The sequence below is a fragment of the Myotis yumanensis genome, unplaced genomic scaffold, assembly GCF_028538775.1.
Source record: "Myotis yumanensis isolate MYYU_CA2020_CCGP unplaced genomic scaffold, mMyoYum1.0.hap1 SCAF_6, whole genome shotgun sequence".
In the NCBI taxonomy this organism is placed as follows: Eukaryota; Metazoa; Chordata; class Mammalia; order Chiroptera; family Vespertilionidae; genus Myotis; species Myotis yumanensis.
In genome coordinates, this window is record NW_027223757.1 from 51,795,068 (window position 1) to 51,821,308 (window position 26,241).

The 26,241-nt window shown below is 39.9% G+C and overlaps 1 protein-coding gene across 1 annotated transcript in view; it reads left to right on the forward strand.

Annotated features, from left to right (window-relative positions):
• Nucleotides 1-26,241, forward strand: part of MDN1 (midasin AAA ATPase 1) — a 155,209-nt gene that overhangs the window by 73,555 nt on the left and 55,413 nt on the right. Inside the window, 14 exon segments of the mRNA XM_070418082.1 lie at nt 3,155-3,244; nt 3,348-3,611; nt 3,716-3,977; nt 12,698-12,857; nt 13,486-13,602; nt 14,518-14,726; nt 15,587-15,735; nt 16,016-16,227; nt 16,543-16,763; nt 17,624-17,737; nt 19,469-19,601; nt 20,644-20,759; nt 22,266-22,399; nt 25,938-26,095. Coding sequence (XP_070274183.1) covers nt 3,155-3,244; nt 3,348-3,611; nt 3,716-3,977; nt 12,698-12,857; nt 13,486-13,602; nt 14,518-14,726; nt 15,587-15,735; nt 16,016-16,227; nt 16,543-16,763; nt 17,624-17,737; nt 19,469-19,601; nt 20,644-20,759; nt 22,266-22,399; nt 25,938-26,095 — 2,339 coding nt within the window.

Sequence of the window (26,241 nt, forward strand, 5' to 3'; positions counted from 1 at the left end):
ATTTATTATGTGTAAGTGGTTTTCTGTCATTATAATCAGGACAGAATGTTCAGCTAGTATTCTTTTTACAGCTTTATTGATATACAGTTCATGTACTATCAGCTAGTATTTTAATTTCTTTATTCTCTTACTAGGTACAGTGTGTTCATTGTGGCTAGACACTGGCCAGTCGTTGGGTAATTGAGGCTGGTCAGATGGTGCATCACTGTAGTCTGTGGAAGGTTTCCACCACTCCTCTAATTGAGTTATTATAATTGACCAAATGGATTTTTCTGAAAAAGAAAATAAAATGGTAGGAGATGTAAGAATACGGGAAAGGCTATAATAGCTGGAAGGGTTCAGATAAATTAAATCTGACTTTATAAAGCAAAATGAACCAGCTAGATTGTGAAAGTACTTATAATTTTTACTCTGGTGGATTATCAGGGCAAGGAGATGATATGTTTTAGAGTGGATTATAAAGCCAGAAATTGCCTGGCTTTATAATCCAGGAGTAGGTGACAAGAGCACTTTAGCCTGTGCTGCATGTTGACCCGCATTCAATGTTTAGCATTGATTGTGATTTTACCTTTTTTTCCTCTTAATATTTTCTGAAATCTATGTATGTATATATGTATGTATGTATGTTGAGGTATAATTGACATGTAACATTAGTTTCAGGTGTACAACACGATTTGATATTTGTATACATTGCAAAGTGATCACCATAATAAGTCTAGTTAATATCTATCACCTTACATAGTACAAAACATTTTTTTTCTTTTGATGAGTACTTTTAAGATCTACTCTCTTAGCAACTTTCAGATATGCAATACAGTATTATTATTATTAACTACTAGAGGCCCGGTACACGAAATTCATGCGGGGGGGGGGGGGGTCTCCCCTCAGCCCAGCCTGCACCCTTTCCAATCCTGAATCCCTCTCACAATCCGGGACCACTCACTCCTAATTGCTCATCTGCCTGCCTGCCTGATCACCCCTAACTGCCGCCCCCCCCACCCCCTTGCTGGCCTGGCAACCCCCAATTGTCCCCCCTGCCGGCCTAGTCGCCCCGACTGTCCTCCCACCCGCCAGCCTGGTTGCCCCTAATTCCCCCTCCCGCCCCCCCCCCCCCCCCCCCCCCAGCTCCAGCTGGCCTGGTAGCCTCTTACTGCCTCCCTGCTGGCCTGGTTGCCCCCAATTGCCCCCCTGCAGGCCTGGTCGCCCCACACAGCCTGCTGTTTAGTCGTTTGGTCGCCCCTCACTACCCCCCCTGCGGGCCTGGTCACCCCCAACTGCCCCTCCTGCGGGCCTGGTTGCCCCACACAGCCTGCTGTTTGGTTGTTTGGTCACCCCTCACTAACCCCCCTGCCGGCCTACTCACCCCATGCAGCCTGTTCGGTTGTCCATTTGGTTGTGATGGTCGCTTAGGCTTTTGTTATTATAGATAGTCAACATACTGTAGTGATTATATACATTATATCCCCATGACTTGCATATAATAGCATTATTTTTATTTTCTGACTTCAGTCCAGTGTGCAATGATGTGTATAAGTGACACTTTGTTAGAAAACAAGCAACTTGGTGTAAATATTTTGTGTGGCTGGAATTTTCCTGCTGCTAAGGTCTAAATTGGTGTTTTTTATTACTCCCCCATCACCCCTCCTCCTTTTCCCACCCCTGCCTCAACTGGTCAGTTTTAAGAAGTAAAGTTAATGGAAAGTTTTCTAACAGTGTTCCTGCTAAGGAAGAGATAACTAAATGTAAATAATGAGAGAAGTAACTTTGGTTGTCAGGTTACATAAATATTTAGAACAGCGGTTCTCGACCTGTGGGTCGCGACCCCTTTGGGGCTCGAACGACCCTTTCACAGGGGTCACCTAAGACCATTGGAAAACACATATATAATTACATATTGTTTTTGTGATTGATCACTATGCTTTAATTATGTTCAATTTGTAACAATCAAAATACACCCTGCATATCAGATATTTACATTACGATTCATAACAGTTATGAAGTAGCAACGAAAATAATTTTATTGTTGGGGGTCACCACAACATGAGGAACTGTATTAAAGGTTCGCGGCATTAGGAAGGTTGAGAACCACTGATTTAGAAGGATAATACAGTGCTTTTGGAGTCAGACTGCCTTAGATTTAAAATCAGTTACTAACCATGAGCAAATCATATAACTTGTGAATCCTGTTATCCATCTACACATATAAAAGCCTAAGTGACCAGATGACCAGTCGCTATGATGCACACTGACCAACAGGGGGCAGACGCTCAACGCAGGAGCTGCCCCCTGGTGGTCACTGCGCTCCCACAGTGGGAGCGCCGCTCAGCTGACCTAAAGGCACCAGACTCTGGGCTCACGGCTGGCAAACGTAGCTGCGGTAGCCCTAGTCTCTCCTACCTCCGTGGCAGCACTATCAAATGGTGGCCACTGGGTGGGAGGGGCAAGCACAGCGGGGCCGGGATGAGCAGGAGCAGAGCAGCCGGCCCAGGCTCGGGCTCTTCCCCGGCTGCCTGCCGCTTTGCATACTACTACATCCTTCGGGGGATGTTGGACTGCCGGCTGTCCGACATCCCCCGAGGGGTCCCGGATTGCGAGAGGGCACAGGCCCGGCTGAGGGACCCCATCAGTGCACGAATCCGTGCACCAGGCCTCTAGTATCTATATAATAGGAAGAATATCTATTTTGCAAGGCCAAAAGGATTAGAAGTAATCTCTATTAAAACACCCACTATAACGTTTGACACATAGTAGGTACTCAAGAAATAGGCATTGTTCTTTATACTATTCATATTGTTGACTTCGTCTATCTTTTTAGCCTGTATCTTGAATGATGAAAGCAAATTTCTTTTTTTATCTCTAGATTTGCCATTGTATTCATGCTTTTTTTAAATTATGGTACATTCACACTGGAATCTCAAATAGTTTGAGATTATATGACTGGTCTTTTCTTGAGCTCCAATTTGCTTTCATTCTGAAGAATTAAATAGATGTAATAAGAGAAAATCCCAAAGGATAAAGATATTGTGAGTAGTTTTCTCACAATATTGTGACTCAAATTGCTGTGCATGTTTTCTAGAAGTATTTATTCTAAAAGGTGTGACTCAGAATTTGATGGAGTGATTTGTGTTTTGATTGTACCATCTTCTTCCTTTAGGTCATTGCTATATTTAAGGATGTGTTTAGTTCAGATTCAAACCCATACATGGGAACCAGACTATTTCACATCACTCCCTATGATGTTCAGGTGAGACGACCAGCAAAATTCTCTGTTCTTTTACAATTTTCTGATTTCTCTTTATCCCACTACCAGGCACACTTGCTAAGTCTCACTGGCATGTCTTTTTCAGCTGGGCTACTCAGTCCTTTGCCGTGGCGGCTATGTCACTCCCCCATCCCGCCATCCCCTGTTGCTCCTGCACCAGTCGTTACAGTCTCTGGAGTCGGTTATGAAGTGTGTGCAGATGAGCTGGATGGTCATCCTTGTGGGCCCAGCTTCTGTGGGCAAGACCAGTCTGGTCCAGCTCCTGGCACAACTTACTGGCCACACATTAAAGATCATGGCTATGAACAGTGCAATGGATACGACAGAGCTTCTGGGCGGATTTGAGCAGGTAATTGTCCAATTGGTAGTCTTCCTTGTTGGTGGTGACTATAAGAAGCAGTCTTTGGCTCTGGCAAACAGCTATCATAAATTCACATGCTCTGGATATTTCAGGTTGACCTTATACGGCCCTGGAGGCAGCTGCTAGAGAAGGTGGAGAGCACTGTGAGGGCACTGTTAAGAGACAGCCTCCTTGTCAGTGCTGACGATGCAGAAGTAGTCCTGCGGGCCTGGAGTCATTTTCTTCTGACGTACAAGCCCAAATGTCTTGGAGAAGATGGTAAAGGTGTCACGATGGAGATTGTCAACAAGTTGGAAGCAGTATTATTGCTTATGCAGCGACTCAATAATAAAATCAACTCATACTCCAAGGCAGGTGTGTGTGTTTGGATGCGTGTATCAGACATTTACCATCGTCCATTTAGTGTCCATTTACAGGAAATGTATTTGTAAATGTAATGCCCATAATTTTTTTAGTGATTATTAGCACCCAAATTTTGAAACTGTTGGTCTTAGAAAGTAAACTGAAGCTGATGTGCAGTATCCACAATTGGTGATCCTAAACAGGGCAGCCAAGGAAGAAATTGGCTTCTGAGCTGATGGTTTATTTTGTGTATAACCAGCTGTAATGACAAAGCTATAAGCTCGTCTTATTGTTTATTGGCCTTTTGAAAAGACTTTATAGCTTCTCAGGAATGGCATTTTCAACTGAAGAATAATACTCTAAATTGATAGGATATGTTTAGTAGTTGTGTATAGAAAGTGGAAGAAATTCCTCAATTAACATGGAAATTTAACTTTCCTCGTTTTGTGGTGCAGCATTCCTTAGGTATCATGGCCCTATGCTGTCTGTCGTCAGCAGTTGTTTCGTATATTTTGCCTAGCTTTCTGATTGTTGACAGTGGAGGTTAGGTCTAAATCTTATTATTTCCTATGGCTAGAAGCAGGAATTCAATATATATTACCTTGTGATATGAAAAAGAGTCATAAAATAATTTCTAACAAAAAAGAGCAATTGAAAGATTTCTAGAGATGGGCTATATAAACTGCAAAGCACTAGGCAAATAAATACCAGTTGTTACTATAATCATATAGTCATTATAAAGGAAGCCCAGTTTAATGACATTAATTTCATTGTGCCAACTGATAACACTTGTTTGTAATAAATGCAGTAATACATGGGAGACATTATTTTCTTTCTGCCATTTGAGAAATTATAGCACATAAGGATTATTTATCTTTTCCACCCTCAAGTCACTTTTATCTACCCAGAATGCTATTAAGAAGTATTTTCTGCCCCTAAACCATTTTTCTTATCTATTTTCTTTTTTTTTTTTTTTTTTTTTTTTTTTTATTTTTTTTATTTTTTTTTATTTTCCTCTTAAAGTATTACAAAGGGTATTACATAAGTATCCTTTTCCCCCCCCCCCCGCCCTTGACAAACCACTACCCTCCCTTACCCCCCAGTGTCTTATGTCCATTAGTTATGCTTATATGCATGCATACAAGTCCTTCGGTTGATCTCTTACTCCCCTCCCTCCTGCCCCCCAACTCTCTCTGGCCTTCCCACTGCAGTTTGACAATCAGTTTGAGGCAGCTCTGCCTCTGTATCTATTATTGTTCAAAAGTTTGTAATGGTCTTTATTATCCATGAATGAGTGAGATCATGTGGTATTTTTCCTTCATTGACTGGCTTGTTTCACTTAGCATAATGCTCTCCAGTTCCATCCATGATGTTGCAAATGGTAGGAGTTCCTTCTTTTTAACAGCAGCATAGTATTCCATCGTGTAGATGTACCACAGTTTTCTAATCCATTCATCTACTGATGGGCACTTAGGCTGTTTCCAGATCTTAGCTATGGTGAATTGTGCTGCTATGAACATCTGGGTGCATATATCCTTTCTGATAGGTGTTTCTGGTTTCTTGGGATATATTCCTAGTAGTGGGATCACAGGGTCAAATGGGAGTTCCATTTCCAATTTTTTGAGGAACCTCCATACTGCCTTCCATAGTGGCTGCACCAGTCTGCATTCCCACCAGCAGTGCACAAGTGTTCCTTTTTCTCCACATCCTCTCCAGCACTTGTCGTTTGTTGATTTGTTGATGATGGCCATTCTGACAGGTGTGAGATGGTACCTCATTGTTGTTTTGATTTGCATCTCTCGGATGATTAGTGACTTTGAGCATGTTTTCATATGTCTCTTGGCTTTCTGAATGTCCTCTTTTGAAAGGTGTCTATTTAGATCCTTTGCCCATTTTTTGATTGGATTGTTTATCTTCTTTTTGTTAAGTTGTATGAGTTCCCTATAAATTTTGGAGATTAAGCCCTTATCCGATATGACGTTGGCAAATATGTTTTCCCACGAGGTGGGTTTTCTTGTTGTTTTGTTGATGGTTTCTTTTGCTGTGCAGAAGCTTTTTATTTTGATGTAGTCCCATTTGTTCAGTTTCTCTTTAGTTTCAACTGCCCTAGGAGCTGTATCAGTGAAGAAATTGTTTTGGCATATGTCTGAGATTTTGTTGCCTTTGTATTCTTCTAGAATTTTTATGGTTTCCTGTCGTACATTTAAGTCCTTTATCCATTTTGAGTTTATTCTTGTGTATGGTGTAAGTTGGTGGTCTAGTTTCATTTTCTTGCATATGTCTGTCCAATTTTCCCAACACCATTTATTGAAGAGACTATCTTGGCTCCATTGTATGTTCATGCCTCCTTTGTCAAAAATTAATTGAGCATATTGGTTCGGGCTAATTTCTGGACTCTCTATTCTATTCCACTGATCTATATGTCTGTTCTTGTGCCAGTACCAGGCAGTTTTGAGAACAGTGGCTTTGTAATACAGCTTGATATCTGGCATTGAGATCCCACCTACTTTGTTCTTTCTCAGGATCGTTGCAGCTATTCGGGGTCTTTTTTTATTCCAGATGAATTTTTGGAGAGTTCGTTCTAGATCTTTGAAGAAGGCCATTGGTATTTTAATGGGAAGTGCGTTGAATGTATAGATTGCTTTGGGTAGTATGGACATTTTAATGATGTTGATTCTACCAATCCAAGAACATGGTATGTTCTTCCATCTGTTTATGTCTTCCTCTATCTCTTTTTTCAACGTCCTGTAGTTTTCTGAGTAGAGGTCTTTAACCTCTTTAGTTAAGTTTATTCCTAGGTATCTTAATTTTTTTGGTGCGATGGTAAATGGGATTGTTTTTCTGATCTCCCTTTCTGAAAGTTCACTGTTGGTGTATAGAAATGCCTCAGATTTCTTGGGGTTAATTTTGTATCCTGCTACATTGCCAAATTCATGTATTAAGTCTAGTAGCTTTTTGATGGAGTCTCTAGGGTTTTGTATGTATAATATCATGTCATCTGCAAATAAGGACAGTTTTACTTCCTCTTTTCCAATTTGGATGCCTTTTATTCCTTCTTCTTGCCTAATTGCAATGGCTAATACTTCCAGTACTATGTTGAACAGGAGTGGTGAGAGTGGGCATCCCTGTCTTGTTCCTGTTCTTAGGGGAAATGGTGTTAGTTTTTGTCCATTGAGTATGATGTTGGCAGTGGGCCTGTCATATATGGCTTTTATTATGTTGAGGTATGATCCTTCTATTCCCACCTTTCTGAGAGTTTTTATCAAAAATGGGTGTTGGATTTTGTCGAATGCTTTTTCTGCATCAATTGATATGACCATGTGGTTTTTTTCTTTCAATTTGTTTATGTGATGTATCACATTTATTGATTTACGGATGTTGTACCATCCTTGCATCTCTGGGATGAATCCTACTTGGTCATGGTGTATGATCCTTCTGATGTACTGCTGGATCCGATTTGCTAAGATTTTGTTGAGGATTTTGGCATCTATGTTCATGAGGGATATTGGCCTGTAATTCTCTTTCATTGTGATGTCTTTACCTGGTTTTGGTATTAGGGTGATGCTGGCTTCATAGAATGAGCTTGGAAGCGTTCCTTCCTCTTGAATTTTTTGTAGTAGTCTGAGGAGGGTAGGTTTTAGTTCTTCCTTGAATGTTTGGTAGAACTCCCCTGTGAAGCCGTCTGGCCCTGGGCTTTTGTTTGCTGGAAGCTTTCTGATGACTGCTTCAATTTCTTCCATAGTTATTGGCCTATTGAGGTTTTTAGATTCTTCCTGATTGAGTTTTGGAATGTTGTATTTTTCTAGGAATTTGTCCATTTCCTCCAGGTTGTCCAGTTTGTTGGAGTAGAGTTGCTCGTAGTATTGTTTAACAATCATTTGTATTTCTGTGGGGTCTGTTGTTATTTCGCCTCTATCATTTCTGATTTGGTTTATTTGGGACCTCTCTCTTTGCTTCTTGGTGAGCCTGGCTAGGGGTTTGTCAATCTTGTTTATCCTTTCAAAGAACCAGCTCTTGGTTTCATTGATTTTCTGTATTGTTTTTTTGGTCTCTATTTCATTGATTTCTGCTCTAATCTTTATTATCTCCTTCCTTCTGCTCACTCTGGGGTTTTCTTGTTGCTCTCTTTCTAATTCTTTGAGTTGTAGAGTTAGACGATTGACTACCATTTTTTCTTGTTTTTTGAGATAGGCCTGTAGAGCTATAAACTTCCCTCTCAGGACTGCTTTCATTGTGTCCCAGAGGTTTTGGATTGTTGTGTTTTCATTGTCATTAGTGTCCAGGATGTTTTTAATTTCTTCTTTGATGTCATCGGTAACCCAATCAATATTTAATAACATGCTATTCAGCTTCCAAGTGTTTGAGTATTTTGGGTTGTTTTTATTGTAGTTTATTTCTAACATTATGCCATCGTGGTCTGTGAAGAAGCTTTTTATGATTTCAATCTTCTTGAATTTGTGGAGACTTTGCTTGTGACCCAATATGTGGTCTATTTTTGAATATGTCCCATGAGCACCTGAGAGGAATGTATATTCCGCAGCTGTGGGGTGAAGTGTTCTGAAGATGTCAATTAAGTCCATCTGATCTAGTGAGTCATTTAGGATTGCTGTTTCTTTGCTGAGTTTTTGTCTAGCGGATTTATCCAGTGATGTCAGTGGTGTATTAAAGTCCCCTACTATGATTGTATTGTTGTCGATCTCTCCCCTGATATCTTCCAGAAGTTTTCTTATGTATGTGGGTGCTCCTGCATTGGGTGCATATATGTTTACCAGGGTTATATCTTCTTGTTGTATTGATCCCTTTAGTATTATGAAGTGGCCTTCCTTATCTCTGGTTATGGCCTTCACTTTGAGATGTACTTTGTCAGATATAAGTATTGCTACCCCAGCTTTCTTTTCCTTTCCATTTGCGTGAAAGATATTTTTCCATCCCTTCACTTTCAGTCTGTGTGAGTCCCTTCTAATGAGGTGGGTCTCTTGTAGACAGCAGATGTATGGGTCATGTTTTTTTATCCATTCAGCCACTCGATGTCTTTTGGTTGGAGCATTTAGTCCATTTACATTTAAAGTTATTATTGAAAGGTATTTGTTTGTAGCCATTTCTTTTTGTGTGTGTGTGTGTGGCTGTTTTCTTTCTGAGCTTGATATTTCTTCTTTTTACACCAGTCCCTTTAGCATTTCTTGCATGGCTGGCTTGGTGGTGATAAACTCCCTTAGCCCTTTTTTGTCTGTGAAGCTTCTTATTTCCCCTTCAATTTTGAATGATAGCCTTGCTGGATAGAGTATTCTTGGATTCAGTCCTTTGCTTTGCATCACTTTGTAGATTTCCGTCCATTCTTTTCTGGCCTGATGTGTTTCTGTTGAGAAATCATTTGATAATCTAATGGGAGATCCCTTGTATGTTACTTTCCGTCTCTCTCTTGCAGCCTGTAAGATTCTCTCTTTATCCTGAACATTTGCCATGGTAATTATGATGTGTCTTGGTGTGGGTCTTTTCGGGTTCACCTTGTTTGGGACTCTCTGGGCTTGTGTGACTTTTTTCTTCCCCACCTCAGGGAAGTTTTCTGATATTATTTCTTCGAATAGGTTTTCTAATCCATGTTCATCTTTCTGTTGTTCTGGCACCCCTATTATTCGTATGTTGTTTCGTTTCATGTTGTCCCAAAGCTCCCTTAGGCTCTCCTCCTGTCTTTTAATTTTTTTCTCCATTTGCCGTACAGTTTGAGTGTGTTTTGCTTCCTTGTCTTCTAATTCACTAATTCGGTCCTCCGCTTCTCCCAGTCTACTGTTGATACTTTCAATGGAGTTTTTTATTGAAGCTATGTCACTCTTCATTTCTTCTTGGGACTTACTTAAGTTGTTGATTTTTTCATCTGTTTCTTCTAGCTTCTTGCATAAGTAGTTGAGTTTTTCATCTGTTTCTTCTTGCTTCTTGAACATGTGGTGCATGTACTCTAGGAACCTTATTCTGAATTCTTTTTCCGTCATGTTGCATATCTCTGTCTCACTTAGCTGCTTTTCTGGCGAGTCCTCCTTTTCTTTCCTTTGGGGGTTTCTTTGCCTACCCATGTTTGATCTCGCTGACATATGTAGATGTTGAGGTGTTCAGTGGCTGCTCCCTGGGTGGCAGGGGCTCCTTGGGTTGTGGTTGCTGCTCAGACGGTTGCGGTAGCAGCTGCTTTCCAGTTGGCAGCAGCTCCTCTGGTGGGTGTTGTTCACAGCTGTGTTGGCTCTTCTGGCTGGTGGGGGGAGGCTTCACGTACAGTTGCTGTTCCACAGACAGAGGGTGTGATGATCAGGAGGCTGTGGTGATCAGGAGGCTGCGGTGATCAGGGGGCTGCTGTTGCTTGGATCTGCTGCGTTGATTTAAAGGCACAAAATACAACAGAGCAAGGCACAACGTACCAGGCACTGAACACAAGTATATTCACAATATTAATAACTCCAAATAAAGGTGACCACCCGAATTAAGAGAATTAGGGGATAAGGGAGAAAGAAGAGAAGAAGATAAAAGAGAGAACAGAAAAGAAAAATAAGAAAAAAACAAACAAAAAAGGAGTGCAAAAATAGAATTGGGAAAAAAGAGGGGGGAAAAAAAGAGAGCGAAAAAAGAGAATGAAGTAGAAGTGGGGAAGAGACTCCCCGTATGAGGAGCAAACTCCAATAGAACTGCCACTAATCTCAACAAATTCCAGCAACAGATCCCTGGAGATGAATGCAAACTACAAACCACCAATAATATCCAGAGGGGTAAGGGAAAACAGAAGCACAAAAATAGCTGGGGTGGGGTGGGGGAGGGAAGGGAAAAACCAGCAGAAAAAAAAAAGAAAAAGAAAAAGAAAAAGAAAAACAACCTCACAACCAGTCCTAAAAAAGAAGAAAAAACACAAAACAAAACAAACAAACAAATTAAAAAAAAAAAAAAAAAAAAAAAAAGCCCAATATATTCAACAATCAAGAAAACAATAGAAAGATAAGAGAGAAAAAAAAATGGTTGGAAAGTGAAGAAGGATAAAGAATAGGTGTATAAGGATTTAGAGCAGTAGATTGGAAATAGGATATATAAGTAGGGTGGAATTAGACAGGGGGTAAAAAGAGGGAATTGGGAAAGTCTGGAGCAGGAATAGGGTAAGAGAAACAGGACACCAAAAGGGGAAAAGTAAGGAAGAGGGTTTTAGCAAAGAGGTGGAATTGAGATAGGGAAAATTAATGCTAAAGGAACGATGAAAATAGAATGGAGAACACTAATCCCAAAAGAAAATAAAGAGAAAATAAAATGGCACTTTAAAAAATGGTAAAATGGTAGGAGTAATAATACTGGTTAAAAATAAAAATGTGGTAATTGAAAGGGTAAAATCAGGTGATGGAAAAAGAAGAAAAAGAGAAAAAAAAAATTGGTTTCTTAGTAAAAAGGTGAAAAAATTAAAAAGAAAAAGAAAAAGAAAAAATTTGCAGTAGTGATGGTCTTTCGGTTCTTCTACTCTTCAGCCTGGTTCGCCTTGGTCCTGCCAGGTATTTAGGAGAGTGTTGCCTGCATTACACTGTTCCTCCGTGTTGTAAATCACAGTCCTGATTTTAAAGCAGGCCGTATTTGTGATCCAGTCTGCCTTAATTTGTATTCCCCTAAGAGTCAGTTTGTGGCTCAACCTCTGGGTGGCAGTGTTTTTGGGTTGGCCTCTGAGGCTATACAGCTTCTCTATCCTTTTTTAATCCTTACCCTGCTCTGTGTTGTTGGTGGGACTGAAAATCCCTCTATAGGCCAGACCCTGGTAACTCCCAGGGACTAATCAGCTTGTTTTAGTCCTTTATCTCATACAGGGTGGAATCTGGGTGTGGCTGTGCTCCTTGCCTGGGGGGCTGGGGGGAGGAATTCCACCCTCTGGAGGAATGGCTGCCCCAGTCCTGGGCCCAGGGGGGTCTCAGCACTCAATTCGCTGCCACCTCCTCCGGCTCCCCCTCTTTCCTCAGCCTCTCCCCAAATTCCCCTCGTCTGCACCTTCACCCTCTCTTCAGCACAGGTGAGTGTCTGTATCCGAACTGTCCTATGAGCAGGGTTCAGTGAAAACAAAGAAACAGACAAACGCCGGCCGGCCGCGGAAACGCTCCTCTTACCGGTCTGGGAAACGCTCCTCTTACCAGCACTGCATGGTCTGGGAAACGCTCCTCTCTTATGGGCACTGCACGGTCTGATCAGTTCCTCAGGATGCCCCCTTTAGTCTCAGTTCTCCGCAATCACAAAATCCAAATCTCAAATCTCCTGGCGCCAGCAAACCCGCGGAACTCCTTACCCTGGTCAGGGTCTGTGTCTGTCCCAAGAGACGCGGCTGTCTGCCATGCGGTCTCCCTCCGACCCTCTGGGCTCAGGTCTGGCAAACTTTCCTGCCCAGATCCCTGGTTTTTAACCTTTCCAGGGGAGGTCTGCCCTTCCAGGCTGCAAGCCGTCTCACCAGCTGAGTAAATTTGCCAATTCGGGGTGGGTGTTATTAGTTTCAGCTGCTTACTCCGTTTGCTCCGGGACAAGACCTGGGACGCGTCTGCCTATATCGCCGCCATCTCAGCAAAAACCTTATCTATTTTCTTTAAACAAAACCACAATTTTTTTCCTATTGACTCTTTTATGAAACTTTAAAAAGCCAGGACAGGAGTTTTCGACTTTCTTTTAATAAACTTAGTTTTTGTTGTTGTTTTTATTGTCCTGGTTTGAAATTAAGTGATGTGGCTGTGACATTTCAGAGTTTGCCAAACTTGTGGAAGAGTTCCGAAGCTTTGGGGCGAAGCTTGTGCAGTCATCCAGTGGCGGCAGCCATGGCACCTTTGAATGGGTCGACAGCATGTTGGTTCGGGCCCTGAAGTCTGGAGATTGGCTTTTGATGGATAACGTTAACTTTTGCAAGTAAGGACCTTCTGCCCAATCACGAGTGAGCCTGACTGAAATTTGGAATATGCTTGTCAGAGTAGATACTGAGGTTGAAGTTTTGGTGTTTTTAATACGCTGTTTCTTAAGTAGAAATGCATTCTCAGCCCTGTTCTGTAGATTTCTCCCTGTGTTGAACTTATTAGTTGGTAATTAGACAGCTGCAAGATTTTAGTGAGCTGAACTGAAGACTAACAGAGTTGGATTACATTTCCAGTCGTCTTTGAGTCCTTTTTATTTAATACCAGAATGACCAGATAGCGGTCACTTTTGAGTGCAGATTTCTGAGTTAACCTTTAAGTGATAATGTTGGGAAGTGGGGGAGAGGAGAGGGGGAAAAAGAGAAAAGAGTTACAGTTCAGGGAACTTGCTGTCATTTTCCTTTATTTTTTCAGCAACTATTTTGTGATTTTACTGTATATGGGTCTCTGGCCTGTATGCCTTGGGAGTGAAAGTGGGAATAGATGGGGAAAGAGATCGCAGTTCTATGTAGGGGAGTGACTTGTGCTAAGAGAAGACATGGGTCAGAAGCAGTGGGAGGCTTGTGTGAGGAAAGCAGAGTCAAGGCAGCATGTCAGTCTGTCGCCCATTTGAACTCTCTGTGCAGCCCGTCCGTGCTGGATCGTTTGAATGCTTTGCTTGAACCTGGAGGTGTCCTCACTGTTAGTGAGAGAGGAATGATAGATGGATCCACTCCCACCATAACACCACATCCCAATTTCAGGTATGTGTGCCTCTTAAGTTTCTGCCTAAGAATCTGACAGCCTTAAAAGCAGAGGCTGACATTCAGTAGGCCCTTTTTAGGTATTATATTGACACACCCAGTCATAAGTATGTTCACCCATTCATTGATTGAGTTAACAAAGTATTTATTGAGGCCCTGCTCTTTGCCATGCTCTGGGGATACAGTGGTAAATGAGAGATACAAGTCCTGCAGTGGGTTGGTGGTGAAGGGTAGAAGCAGGGAGACCAGTTACAAGCCTTTTGCAGTAGTTCAGGGAGGAGATAATGATAGTTTATACTAGGTGGTCAGATGAATAGGACATGTCAATGGACTTGTGGGTTGAGAAAAAGAGGAAGTAAGGATGCTATCTAAGTTTTTGGCTTGAGTAATGGGTTAAATGGGGGTGTTCAATGAGAAAGGGAAGAATGGCAGAGGAGCAGGTTTAGTGTGGGAGGGTCAGCAGGGAATCACTGTTTAGTGTTGGAGATGTCCGATAGCTAGATGGATGTGATAACTGGACATTGAACGTATGATGCTAATTGTTTCAGGAAAACATAGTGCTTCTTTTTCTGCGCTCTGTAAGTTAGAATGATGAATTATTACTGCCTGGTTTGGGGAATATCTGAAAGTTAAGAATCTTAAAGTTCTCAGATATCACTAAAGGTGCACTGGATATACAATATTTAGTTCCTAAGGAAAGTAGGTTTAGAGAATGAATTTACTGTATTTTGAGGAATTTGGGACTAGAAGATAGAATACATGTGACAATAGCAGACTTTTCATTAGTGGTGTCTCCCTTGATTAGTTCCCTGAAGATGAGCCAAATAAGGTTTGCCCTCAGCTGTTGTTTCTGAGCTGCACCATTGGTTGCACTGGGATTTAAATTTTTTTCCCTTTGAATTGCTGTGTTACTAGACTTTTTCTCTCAATGGATCCTGTTCATGGAGAAATATCCCGAGCTATGAGGAATCGTGGCCTTGAAATCTACATTTCAGGAGAAGGGGATGGGAGCATCCCAGATGACCTGGATCTGAAAGTTCTGCTTCACAGCCTTGGGTTGGTGGGGGACAGTGTGTGTGACACCCTCTTGGCTCTACACAGAGAGACCCAAAGTGCTTTTGTAGGTAAGGTGCTTGACTTCTAGGCCACTGCCTCTGCAAGATTTTATTCCTGTGGAAATTCATGTGTTATTCCGCTTGACTGCTAGTCCAGGAGTTCTCTCATGTTTAGTGTACATAGACATTACCACAAATATGTAGATGTTCCAATAATCTCCCCCCGCTAACAGCAGGTCTGGGTGAGGCACAGGAATTACAAAAGTTTCCCAGGTAATTCTGATGCCTGCAATCAGAGGCCCACATGTTGGAGAATACTGCTTCAGGCACTGAGATTGTGAAGTGCATCCCTCATATCTTCAGGATCATCATATGAATTGTTTAAACAGACAGATGTTACTTCTTCTAAATGTCCAAGTGTACAAGAAAAGCAATTGATAACAGTAGTGATAATAATAAATGGAAACCTATTTATTGAATAACTATTAAGTGTTAGGTTCAATATTCGTTACTTTTTTAGTATTCACATTAGTTCTGCAAGGCATGTCTTTCTATTTTACAGATAAGGCTAAGAGAAGTTGAGTAGCTCATCAAAGCCAAATAGTAAATAATGACAGCTGGAATTCGAAAGTAGGTCTGTTGGATTTCAAAGCACACGGTCCTTTATGAGGCCATGGTCATTTTGCCCCCTTCATTGTGTGTCAACTTAATAGGAAGATTATATATGATCAGCTTTATCACACTTGTAGAATGTTGCCACAAGTCCATGTTGTCTAGTGAGACTCTAAAGTCCACTTAGGAGGCTTTCTAAAATAAGTATCTGGGTAGCTTTTAGTGAAACGAAGTTTGATGTGAAGGTGAAATTTCTCCATTTTCACTGGAGATTTCGCAGTCTATTGCTCATAGATGGCAATATTTTTTCTTTATAGGTTCTCCAACATCATCTATTTCAACTCTAATTCAGACAGCCTTACTTATTGTGCAGTACCTGCAGCGAGGGCTGAGTTTAGACAGAGCCTTTTCTGAAGCATGCTGGAAAGCATATGTCCGCTCCCAGCACTCACCAGCAAACCAGAAGGTACCATGAAGTGTTTCAAACTGCTTTCTAAATTATAACACTCTACATTATTTAGTTCAAGGAAATTCTTTTTTGTTAATGATAAATTTAATGACCTGACCATGCAGTTATTCTCTAGTAGAGATCTGGTATCCAGGCACTTTTCTGGAAAATAGGTTAAATGTATTATATGCTTGAAATTTATCATCAGAAAAAGTAGCAGTTAGCTTATAATGTACATTTTTGATAATAGCACATATATGTTGGTGCCTATACATGATGCGTTTTTATCTTGTACCAGCTCGGGCAGGCTTTACTGGAGAAACATATTTCTTCTCTGCGAGCACATGAAACCTGGGGTAGCTCCATTCTTGCTGTGGGGCTGTGGCCAGATTCTCTACCCTCAGCTCTCTTTGCAATGGAAGATTCTCACCTCTCTATCGTACGAAGTGATGGACAGATCTTAGCATATTGCCTCAACAGGATGAGCATGAAAACGAGCAGCTGGGCAAGGTTAGCAGAGCCTTGAGCCCGTGTGTCTCTGGCATCTTCACTGTGTTGTTTGTTTTTTATGTAATGTTTGTCACCCAACATATTAGACCAGAATGTTATGTGGCCATTTATTACCAGCTGTCAGAGGTTCATTGTGATATTGCTCTCTATTTGTTATTCATTCCGTATATGTTTTAATTGTCCTCTTCAGAGGGGACTCATCTTTTCCCCAATACCTCTTTGATCTGTTATCTGTAAAGTTATTTTCCTGGTTCTTTGAAATGTAAAATGAAAGTTCATTCTAGTACTGACTTTGCATATTCCGATGAATTTCAGGATTCAGCCTCTTACCTTGCCAGACTTAGAGAAAATTATGCAGTCCCCCAACCCCGAGAGCCTGAAATTTAGTTCTGTTGAAGTGGATACTCTTTGGATCGATGAACCAGAAGTTCTGGCCATGGCTGTTAAATTGCTCATAGAAAGAGCAACCAATCAAGATTGGATGCTCAGAGTTAAGTGGCTTTACCATTTAGCCAAGAATATACCACAGGGGCTTGGTGAGTAGAAAAGCTTAATTTGTATAATGAAGTGAATTTACACCTCTCCTGTTTTAGTGCCTCAGCAGCTATGTTATTCTAACTACACTGCTACTTTACACAGGGGAGATCACATAGCAAGAAATTTGTGACCTAGCATTACTGTTTGTATAGTTGTTAAAAAGTTAAAAATCATATCTGCCCTTAGGTGTGACCCAAAAGAAACTTCTTTCCCATGTAATGCTTAGCATTTCAAGGTCTGTCCACCTTTTTGTCAAATCCAATAGGAAAAAGTACTATATTATGTAACTTTTTATTTTCTTGAACATCCTGCTTCTTGTATAAATAATGCTGCACAACCATTTTATCTGGGAAAGGTGTTGCTTTTGGTGAATTCATTTCCCCTAGAAGTACCTAAGAGATTTACTAAATTCCAGGTGCTCTAAGTTGTCACGCTTAATATTTTTTCATTCTAAAAGATGAAAAAGCAACAGTAACAACATCACATGGGTTGTACAGTACAGGACATGGAATTTGTTGGTAGAACTTGTTTAAAGTAATTAGTAATTAGTTTACATGCGCCTTTCTGTTCCATGAGAATTTATAGATAAGCCAGTGAATGTGTATATTATTGTGGTAATTGTGATCTGTCTAAAAATGGTTCCTGTGTGATAGCTACTAGCCACAGGTCACTGTAAAAGGTAACTATGAACTGATTAAGGTGAAATAAAATCTAAAGTCCAGTCCCTTGGTTGCACTGACCACATTTCAGTTGCTAACAGGTGACTAGCGGCCGCTATAGAACATTTTCGTCATTGTGCAGAAAGTTTGGTTGGACAGCCTGCTTTAGATACTGAAGTTTGCTTCTCCTTCCTCCACAGAGTCAATACAGATTCATTTGGAAGCCAGTGCTGCATCCCTTAGGAAATTTTACTCAAATTCTCTCTCAGCTGGGATCAGTAATGTCATCAAAATATTACAACCAAATATAACAGGTACTGCACCTGATTTGATTTCTATTGAGTTCCCAGGGAAAAGACCTGTCAGAGCTACCACTGCAACATGGTATTTTTTAGAACACTCAGAGCATCCAGATGCAAATTCCACTTCTTTGTCTGAAACCAGCCATTTATCCTTCAGTTTCTGAAAAAGGATGATACACAGTGAAGTGGGAAGAACATGGGCGTTGGAAGGCTGGGCTCTGGTTCCAACTTGTCCACAGACTGCCTTGTTGATTTGGGGCCCATCATTCATACTCACTGCCTGTGTTTAAAAAACATGGAAATAAAATTCACTTATATAGGGTCCCTTCTACTTATAACATTCTGTTACTTATTAGTACTATTAACAGAAAAGTTTTTAAACTAGAAAGCTATTAGACTTGAAGGGAAAACAAGGATCAATTGCTTAAGGAAATATAAACCCTTGATAAAAGTTATAAAGCCTTCAAAAAAAAGTCATAAAACCATAATGATGAAAGAAATAGCCATCCAAGCTGTCTTATCAAATGAAGTATTCAAAATTTTTTAAATTAATGAGTGAGATAGAAGACTTGCTTACTGGAGCAGAATAATATAAAGTTGATTGAATGTAAGTATTAATAAGGAAAATAGGTGACATTTTCACAGATACAGGTTTTTTATTTTTCACCCCCATCTTCATTTGCTGTTGATCAAAATATATACCATTAGCCATTTGTTTTAGAAAAAAGTATGCATGATGCCTTTGTGCTGCTAAACCAATTCCCTTATGTACACAAGGTAATGAGGTGAATGATTGTGAAGCAATCAAACAACAGAAAACTACTGTAAGTGGTCAGGTTGTGACTGAACTAAGTGGTGGCTTTCCAATTATGAAGTAACTTTGGTTTTTGAGAAAACAATTATAGAGTAGAGTAGCAGGTTCCCTTTTTAGCAGACACCACTTGCTTACTGTTGGAACATAGTCTGTCTTCATCTTCCTTTTCAACTGTGTTGCTCTGGATTGAGTAGTCTTACTGGATTTTGGGATGTGGCTTTCTTCCTTGATGTGCCTTACACAGTTGGCATTTGTCGTCTGCTGTATGGCGGAAGTCTTTATAATTTGAAGTACTGACACGTCTTCTGCAGCCACCTTCAAGCTAATGTTAGCATTGTTTTGTCTTCACCTCCCTCCCTCTGGTTCTCACAACTTCTGGGGGGAGGGAGGGAGATCAGAGACCGATCACTGCTACTTGACAGAGAAGTGCCAAGTTTGAGCCAAAGGAGCTCAGTGAGGTGTCAGAAACAATGAGAAATGGCTTTTAGGTGAAATAACCTTGTTTTCTTATTAAAGCAAATAATGAGATGTATTCATTCATTTTCTGCCATGTAAGTTAGTTTTCTTGTGTTTAATGGCAAAAGATTGGGTAATTAAGCCCATGGATTATTTTTCTGACCAGTAGTAGGATCTGAGCAAGTGAATGCATTGGTTGGAATGTTTATGTTCCAGTAATGATTGCCTTTATATCCTACAGTGGAATGAATTTTCAGGGCTGGTAGAAATTTTGTATTTAGAAAGAAAATAACATAAAAGCTGTTGAACCCTACTTTTCTAGTATCATGTGCTGAAACCAGCACTTCTCTGTGCCACTCTTCCCCATCAGGACTGAATGTGGTCAACTTAAAACAATGAAAGCTCTCAACAGAAATTTGCCAGGTGAGGAGTTTAACACCAAAATTCTTTTTTTGTTTTGTTTTATTAACCAGAAGAATTTGTGATTCCTTTGGACCCTCGATGGAATATGCAGGCTTTGGACATCATTCGAAGTTCGATGGACTTTGACCCGCAAATGGACCAGTCTGAGCAGCTCTTTGCCCTTTTAGAGTCCATTGCAAACAAGTAGGTGAAGCCTGCTGTTCTGGGCATTGTTTGCCTCACTGTACACTCTGGCTTCACAGGTGACACCTTTCCTCAGTCTCTGTCTTACGTTTGTTTACTCTTCTGAACCTAATACCTGCTCCGTGATGGGAGTGATTGCCTCTGTTACCACTTCTCCTTTGTGCTCAGAGAAGTAATTCTGACTGTGATGTCGAAATTCCTATAATTCTTGCAGATTCTTAATAATTAAATAGGGTGCTTTAAGAGAAACATCAACTTAGCATTAATGGTGGGATATATTTTATGGGTAATTCCTTATCATCGATAGTCATGTTGCTACTGTTTTCTGGTTATGATTCCCTATAGCTCCTCCCATTTTCATCTACCTGTTCTCTCACATGTCCTTTCCTTAATCATCTGTCTGTCACATCATTTCACTTCCTCAAATGCTAGAGGCATACATGCTTCCGTTCACACTCACATATAAATTTACCTAATTGGCATATAAGCTAGCCTTTCCTCACCTTTTAATGTAATGACCAGCAGTTTCTTTTAATTGGCCATCAGTGTAATGCAGTCTTTAAAATAATATTGTAATTGAAGTATAATGTTCATTACAGAAAAGCGCACGTAATGGGTATACATGATTTTGATGAGTTTTCCCAAAGTGAACTCATGCATGTGATGAGTGCAAGCACCTCAGAGACCCCCTTGTTTCCTCCTCTAGTAACTCCCCTAAACCTCCCCAGGCGACTTCTAACACCACAGATTAATTTTATGATGCTCACTTTTTAAGGTCCCAGTATAGTAACAGAGCAACAGAATGAGGCCTGGCCATGTACCTAGACACAGCTTTTTCCAGCCGTCTGTCCTCCTCCCTCCAACTTTGTTGTCATCACTCTCACCTGTTTCTTTAAGTCCAGAATTTGTAGAAGCAGGAGAGGAATGTCAGGTTGAAGGACATTGATGTTTCAAGGATTCTCAGGATTCAGCAGATAGAGGATGTGATTGAAAAGTATTATTCATCAATAATGATTTGTTATGTTATTGAATCTCATTTCAGGACAATCATATATCTTGACCGGGAAAAACGAATTTTTACTGAAGCAAATCTGGCTCCTGTTGGTGGCAGAAAGTTAAGAAATAGTGTCTTGAGAATGTCCTTTGAATTCCATAAAGGTAAGAACATTGCCTTTCATATTCTTCAGTTACACATCTGATTGCAAAATGTTGCTGAAGTTAAGAGACATATTGATGAACTGCTGTCATTTTATTGGTTCCTTTTGATTTGCTGGCCTGATTTTAAACATGTTCCATTACTTAGTACTAGTGATAGACTCCTTGGTTTCCTTTACTTTTTATAACAACTGTATGCAATGTAGGCTCCATATTCTAAAAGGGGAAAGGGAGGCACACAGATGCTCAAGGTCACATTTCTAGCAAGTAACAGTTAAAACGTGAAACCTAGGTCTGTTTGCTCAACAAGTACATGCTCATAAATATTTGGTTATAGGTTCTTTCTTCCTCCGTACTTTATTTTTTTAAACTGAAAAGATATCCATGCTTGTTGCGGAAAATTCAAACTAAATCCTATATAATAAAAGCCTAATATGCTAAGTGTCCAGTCGTCCGTTCAACCAAAGTGTAATATGCTAATGATATGCTAAGGCCACTCAAGCACTCAATATGATGTGCACTGATCACCAGGGGGCAGACAGTCACCCAGTAGACCAGTTGCTCTGACATGCACTGATCACCAGGGGGCAGATGCCTTGACCGGTAGGTTAGCTTGCTGCTGGGGTCCAGCTGATCGGGACTGAACGAGATGGGCCGGACATGACCTGGAGCCCTCCTGCAGTCCCTCCCCAGCTGGCCAACCTCCTGTGTCCCTCCCCAGCCCCGATCGTGCACCGGTGGGGTCCCTCAGCCTGGCTTCATCCCTCTCGCAATCCGGGACCCTTCAGGGGATGTTGGAGAGCCAGTTTCAGCCCAATCCCGCAGGCCAGGCTGAGGGACCCCATTGGTGCACGAATTCGTGCACCAGGCCTCTAGTAGAAACATAAAATTGCAGAATTCAGCTTTTAAAGCTGTTACTGTTAATAGTACATTTGTTTGTATCTTCTCATAACTGTGCTCTCTGTCCATTCAAACATGTATACACTTAGTATTTCTTTTGTATTTAAATGAATACTTGTTTAAAATATGTATTACTCTATAATTTTCTTTTTTTCATTAAGACAGTGTGAACATCTATAGCAGTGATGGCGAACCTTTTGAGCTCGGCGTGCCAGCATTTTGAAAAACCCTAACTTAACTCTGGTGCCATGTCACATATAGAAATTTTTTGATATTTGCAACCATAGTAAAAAAAGATTTATATTTTTGATATTTATTTTATATATTTAAATGCCATTTAACAAGAAAAAATCAACCCAAAAAAATGAGTTCGCGTGTCACCTCTGACACGCGTGTCATAGGTTCGCCATCACTGATCTATAGGTATACATGCATGATCTGCAAAGTTTAATAGTAGGCAAAGAAGAGTTTGATTTCAATTTGACCTTTCAAAATTGACCTTTGTACTGGGGATAATATTACATTTCATATTACAGCTGATTTTGAAAATGTCCAGAGATTAATTTAAATCTGATGGGATGTTTTTATTTTATTTATGTCAACTCTAAGATCCAGAGAGCTATCAGAGCCTGCCCCATGAAATTGTGGTCAATCTTGCTGCTTTTTTTGAACTTTGTGATGCACTAATCCTGCTCTGGGTACAGTCCTCCCAGGGAATAGTGTCTGATGCCAGTGTCAATGAGGTAAGGAAAAATGTACCTATTTTTATTCTAACAACATCGTCTTGGCACAAAGAATCTTAGGAATGAGACTAACTTTTATTATGTCAAATATTGAGAAATTTAATTGTTCTTAACACTTGAAAATATATACACAGTTTAAAGCTTTATTAGGGTATAATTGATATATAACAAATGGCATGTATTTAAAGTGTTCCGTTATACGGTATATGTATATACCTATGAGTCCCTTACCACAATCAAGATAGTGAACATATGTCCATTACCCTCAAACTTTCCTTGTGTTTTTTTGTATTCCTGTCCCCTGCCCCCACCCCAACCAGGTATCTATTGCTCTGCTTTGTGGTACTATAGCATATTCTATAAATGAAATTATTCAATACATATTCTTTTTTGTCTGATGATTTTCATTCAAAATAGTTATTTTGAGATGCATCCATATTGTTTGGTGTATCAAGAGTTCATTAAGATTGCCTAGTAATTCCATTAAATGTATGTATTGTAACTTATTTATCAATGTATGTGTTGCTGGACTTTGGAATTTTTAGTTTCATTTTAATTTACTTAAGCCTTCTAGACATCACTGTCACATGTGGATTTAATTGAGTTTTGAATCTGGATTATTCTAGTAATTCTATTAAACTAGAGTAGCAGGTCTTTTTTTTTTTTTTTTTTTTTTTTTTTTTTTTTTTTTAAATATATTTTATTGATTTTTTACAGAGAGGAAGGGAGAGAGAGATAGAGAGTTAGAAACATCGATGAGAGAGAAACATCGACCATCTGCCTCCTGCACATCTCCTACTGGGGATGTGCCCGCAACCCAGGTTGGGGATGTGCCCGCAACCCAGGTACATGCCCTTGACCAGAATCGAACCTGGGACCTTTCAGTCCGCAGGCCGACGCTCTATCCACTGAGCCAAACCGGTTTCGGCAAGTCTTAAACCCTTTGGTCTCAAGACTCCTTTATGGTTTTAAAAGTTACTAAAGATCCAAAAGAACTTTTGTTTATATGGTTACATCAATATTTATTAAATTAAGATATAAATCTGACAAATATAAAAAAATAGTTATTTATCTGTTTAAAAACGCAATAACGAATCCATTTCATGTTAATATGAATAACATTTTAAATGAAAAATCAACTCTTTTCCAAAACAAAAATTAATGAGAAAGAGTGGTACTGTTTTACATTTCTGTATGTCTTTTTAATTTCTGGCTTTACTAAAGAAAGCTGGATTCTCACATCTGCTTCTGCATTCATTCTCTTGCAATATATTTGTTTGGGTTGAAAAACTGGCCTCTATTCATAGTTTTGAGGTTGGAAGAAGGAGGAGTATCTTAATAGATATTTCATATAATTGTGAATATTTTTCTTTGATACTATACCACAACTTGACAAATGATGGTTTTATAAAGGTTACTTGTAATATGGAATCCAAAAAAATGTCACTAATCTTGTTAAGCTAGTATATTAAAATCCATTGGCCTAGCTTGCTCTTTGGATAGACTTTTACCCTTGTGTGCATTTATAGCTGATGTATTGGTAATTTGGAAAATATTGTTCTCTGAGTTATCAGATCTTCCAAATGCTAACATATGTCATTCTTCAATATAAGTAAAGTCACAGTCATAAAAAAAAATTACTGCAAACCTCATCAGAAAAATATTTTTTTTTAAAAAAATATTTTATTGATTTTTTACAGAGAGGAAGGGAGAGGGATAGAGAGTTAGAAACATCAATGAGAGAGAAACATCGATCAGCTGCCTCCTGCACGCCCCCTACTGGGGATGTGCCCGCAACCAAGGTACATGCCCTTGACCAGAATCGAACCTGGGACCCTTCAATCTGCAGGCCGATGCTCTATCCACTGAGCCAAACCGGTTAGGGCAGAAAAATCTTTTAATGTTGGGAAGGTTTTTCTAAGTTTCAGGTTTTGCTTAAAAGCTTGAATTTTATCACTGGCAGCATATACTCTGAATTGTTTTTCATGACCTGACAGATTCACTTTATTCATTTTCAATACAGTATTTGCCAGATACCCAGTCACAGTTTGTCTATTATCTTTTTTTGGGGGTGGAGGGGTACCATTAGTATAAATGTCAACATGGGAAAGAGGCAAGTAATGCGATATTATTGTTAACATAGCTTTAACTTCATGGAAACCGTGAAAGAAATCACTAATCTTGAGACTACTTGCTGTAAAAATACATTTTTGCAAGATCAGTGTTGGGGACTCACATTTACCTAATTTGCATTCAGAGCTACATAAATGAAAACAGTGGGTATTGTTAGAAATGGACTCTGACATATGTGGTCAGTTGATTTTTATTTTTATTTTTTTTGGGGGGGGGGGAGGGTTAATCCTCACCTGATGATATTTTTCCCATTGATTTTTAGAGAGAGTGGAAGGAAGGGGGAGACACACACACACACACACACACACACACACACACACACACCGAAACATAGATGTGAGGGAGACACATTGATTGATTGCCTCCCGCACACGCCCTGACGGGCGGAGGATCAAGCCTGCAACCGAGGTATGTATCCTTGACTGGAATCAAACCCGTGACCCTTCAGTCCACAGGCTACAGGCCGGCAAGTCTAATCACTGAGCGACTGGGTAGCAGGGTCAGTTGATTTTGTTGTTATTGTTTTTGCCAGATGTGCAAAGGTCGTTAACCGGAGAAAAAGAGCCTATCCTACAAATGGAACAACTAGATGTTCATATAATAAAGTAAAAATGAGCCTTTATCCCTACCTTACATTATATCGAAAGTTATTTCAAAATGGACCATAGCCTAATATTAAAGCCAAAACTATGAACTGTCTAAAAGAAAACGTAGGAGAAAATCTTCATAACCTGAGGATAGGAAAAGATTTTGGAAGATTGTTTGTAAAAGTTTCATCAAAATCAGACACTTCTGTTCTTAATAGACAACTTTAAGAAAATGGAAACACTGGGAACATGTGTTTAAAAATCATACATAAATTATATAAACAAACTAATAAGACAGCCCAATTTAAAAAATGAGTAAGATTATTTTGAATAGATGTTTCTCAGAAGATGTAAGAATGCCTAGTAAGAACTTGAAAAATTGCAAGATCATTAGTTATCAAGGAAATGGAAATTGAAACCATAGTGAGGTGTCACACACCAAAATGGGTAAAATTATAATCACTCCCAGCAGGTAATATTAGCAAGGAAATGGAACAACTTGGACTCGCCTATACCGTTGGTTGGAAGACAAAACAATGCAGCTGCTTTTTAAGACAAGTTGGTGGTTCCTTATAAAATTACTTCTACACTTAACCATAGGACCCAGTAATTCTGTTTTCTCTAATGTAATAGCTCTGAACTTTTAAGTATTAGGAGCAAAGATTTTTTTGCCTTCTCTGACTGCCTTATTGTCCCTAAAAATATTCCAGTGGAATATTAGACCTTTCACGTGTGGATGGTGAGTATTGGTTAATAATTGAAGTCTATGTCTTTTCTGGAAGATGTTTGTGAGCAGTTTTGGTTTCCATTGTTTTTAGATCTTGGCTTCTCTGCGGTGGCGGGACCGGTTTTGGACTGTGGCTGACACAGTAAAGGTGGATGCCCCAGGGCTGGCCCTTCTTGCCCTTCACTGGCATTGGGTTTTAAAACATCTGGTCCGTCAGATTCCCCAACTCCTGATGAACCATGAAGACAAGTAAGACTCATGTTTAGAGTAATAATGTCAATATCTACAGTATTGATGATGTTAAAGAGAAGATGGCTTGGAATTGAAACTTCTTTCTTTGGTTTATTCCCTTGGCCTACTAGTGAATGTAAATCAGATATAAAATGTAAATGATG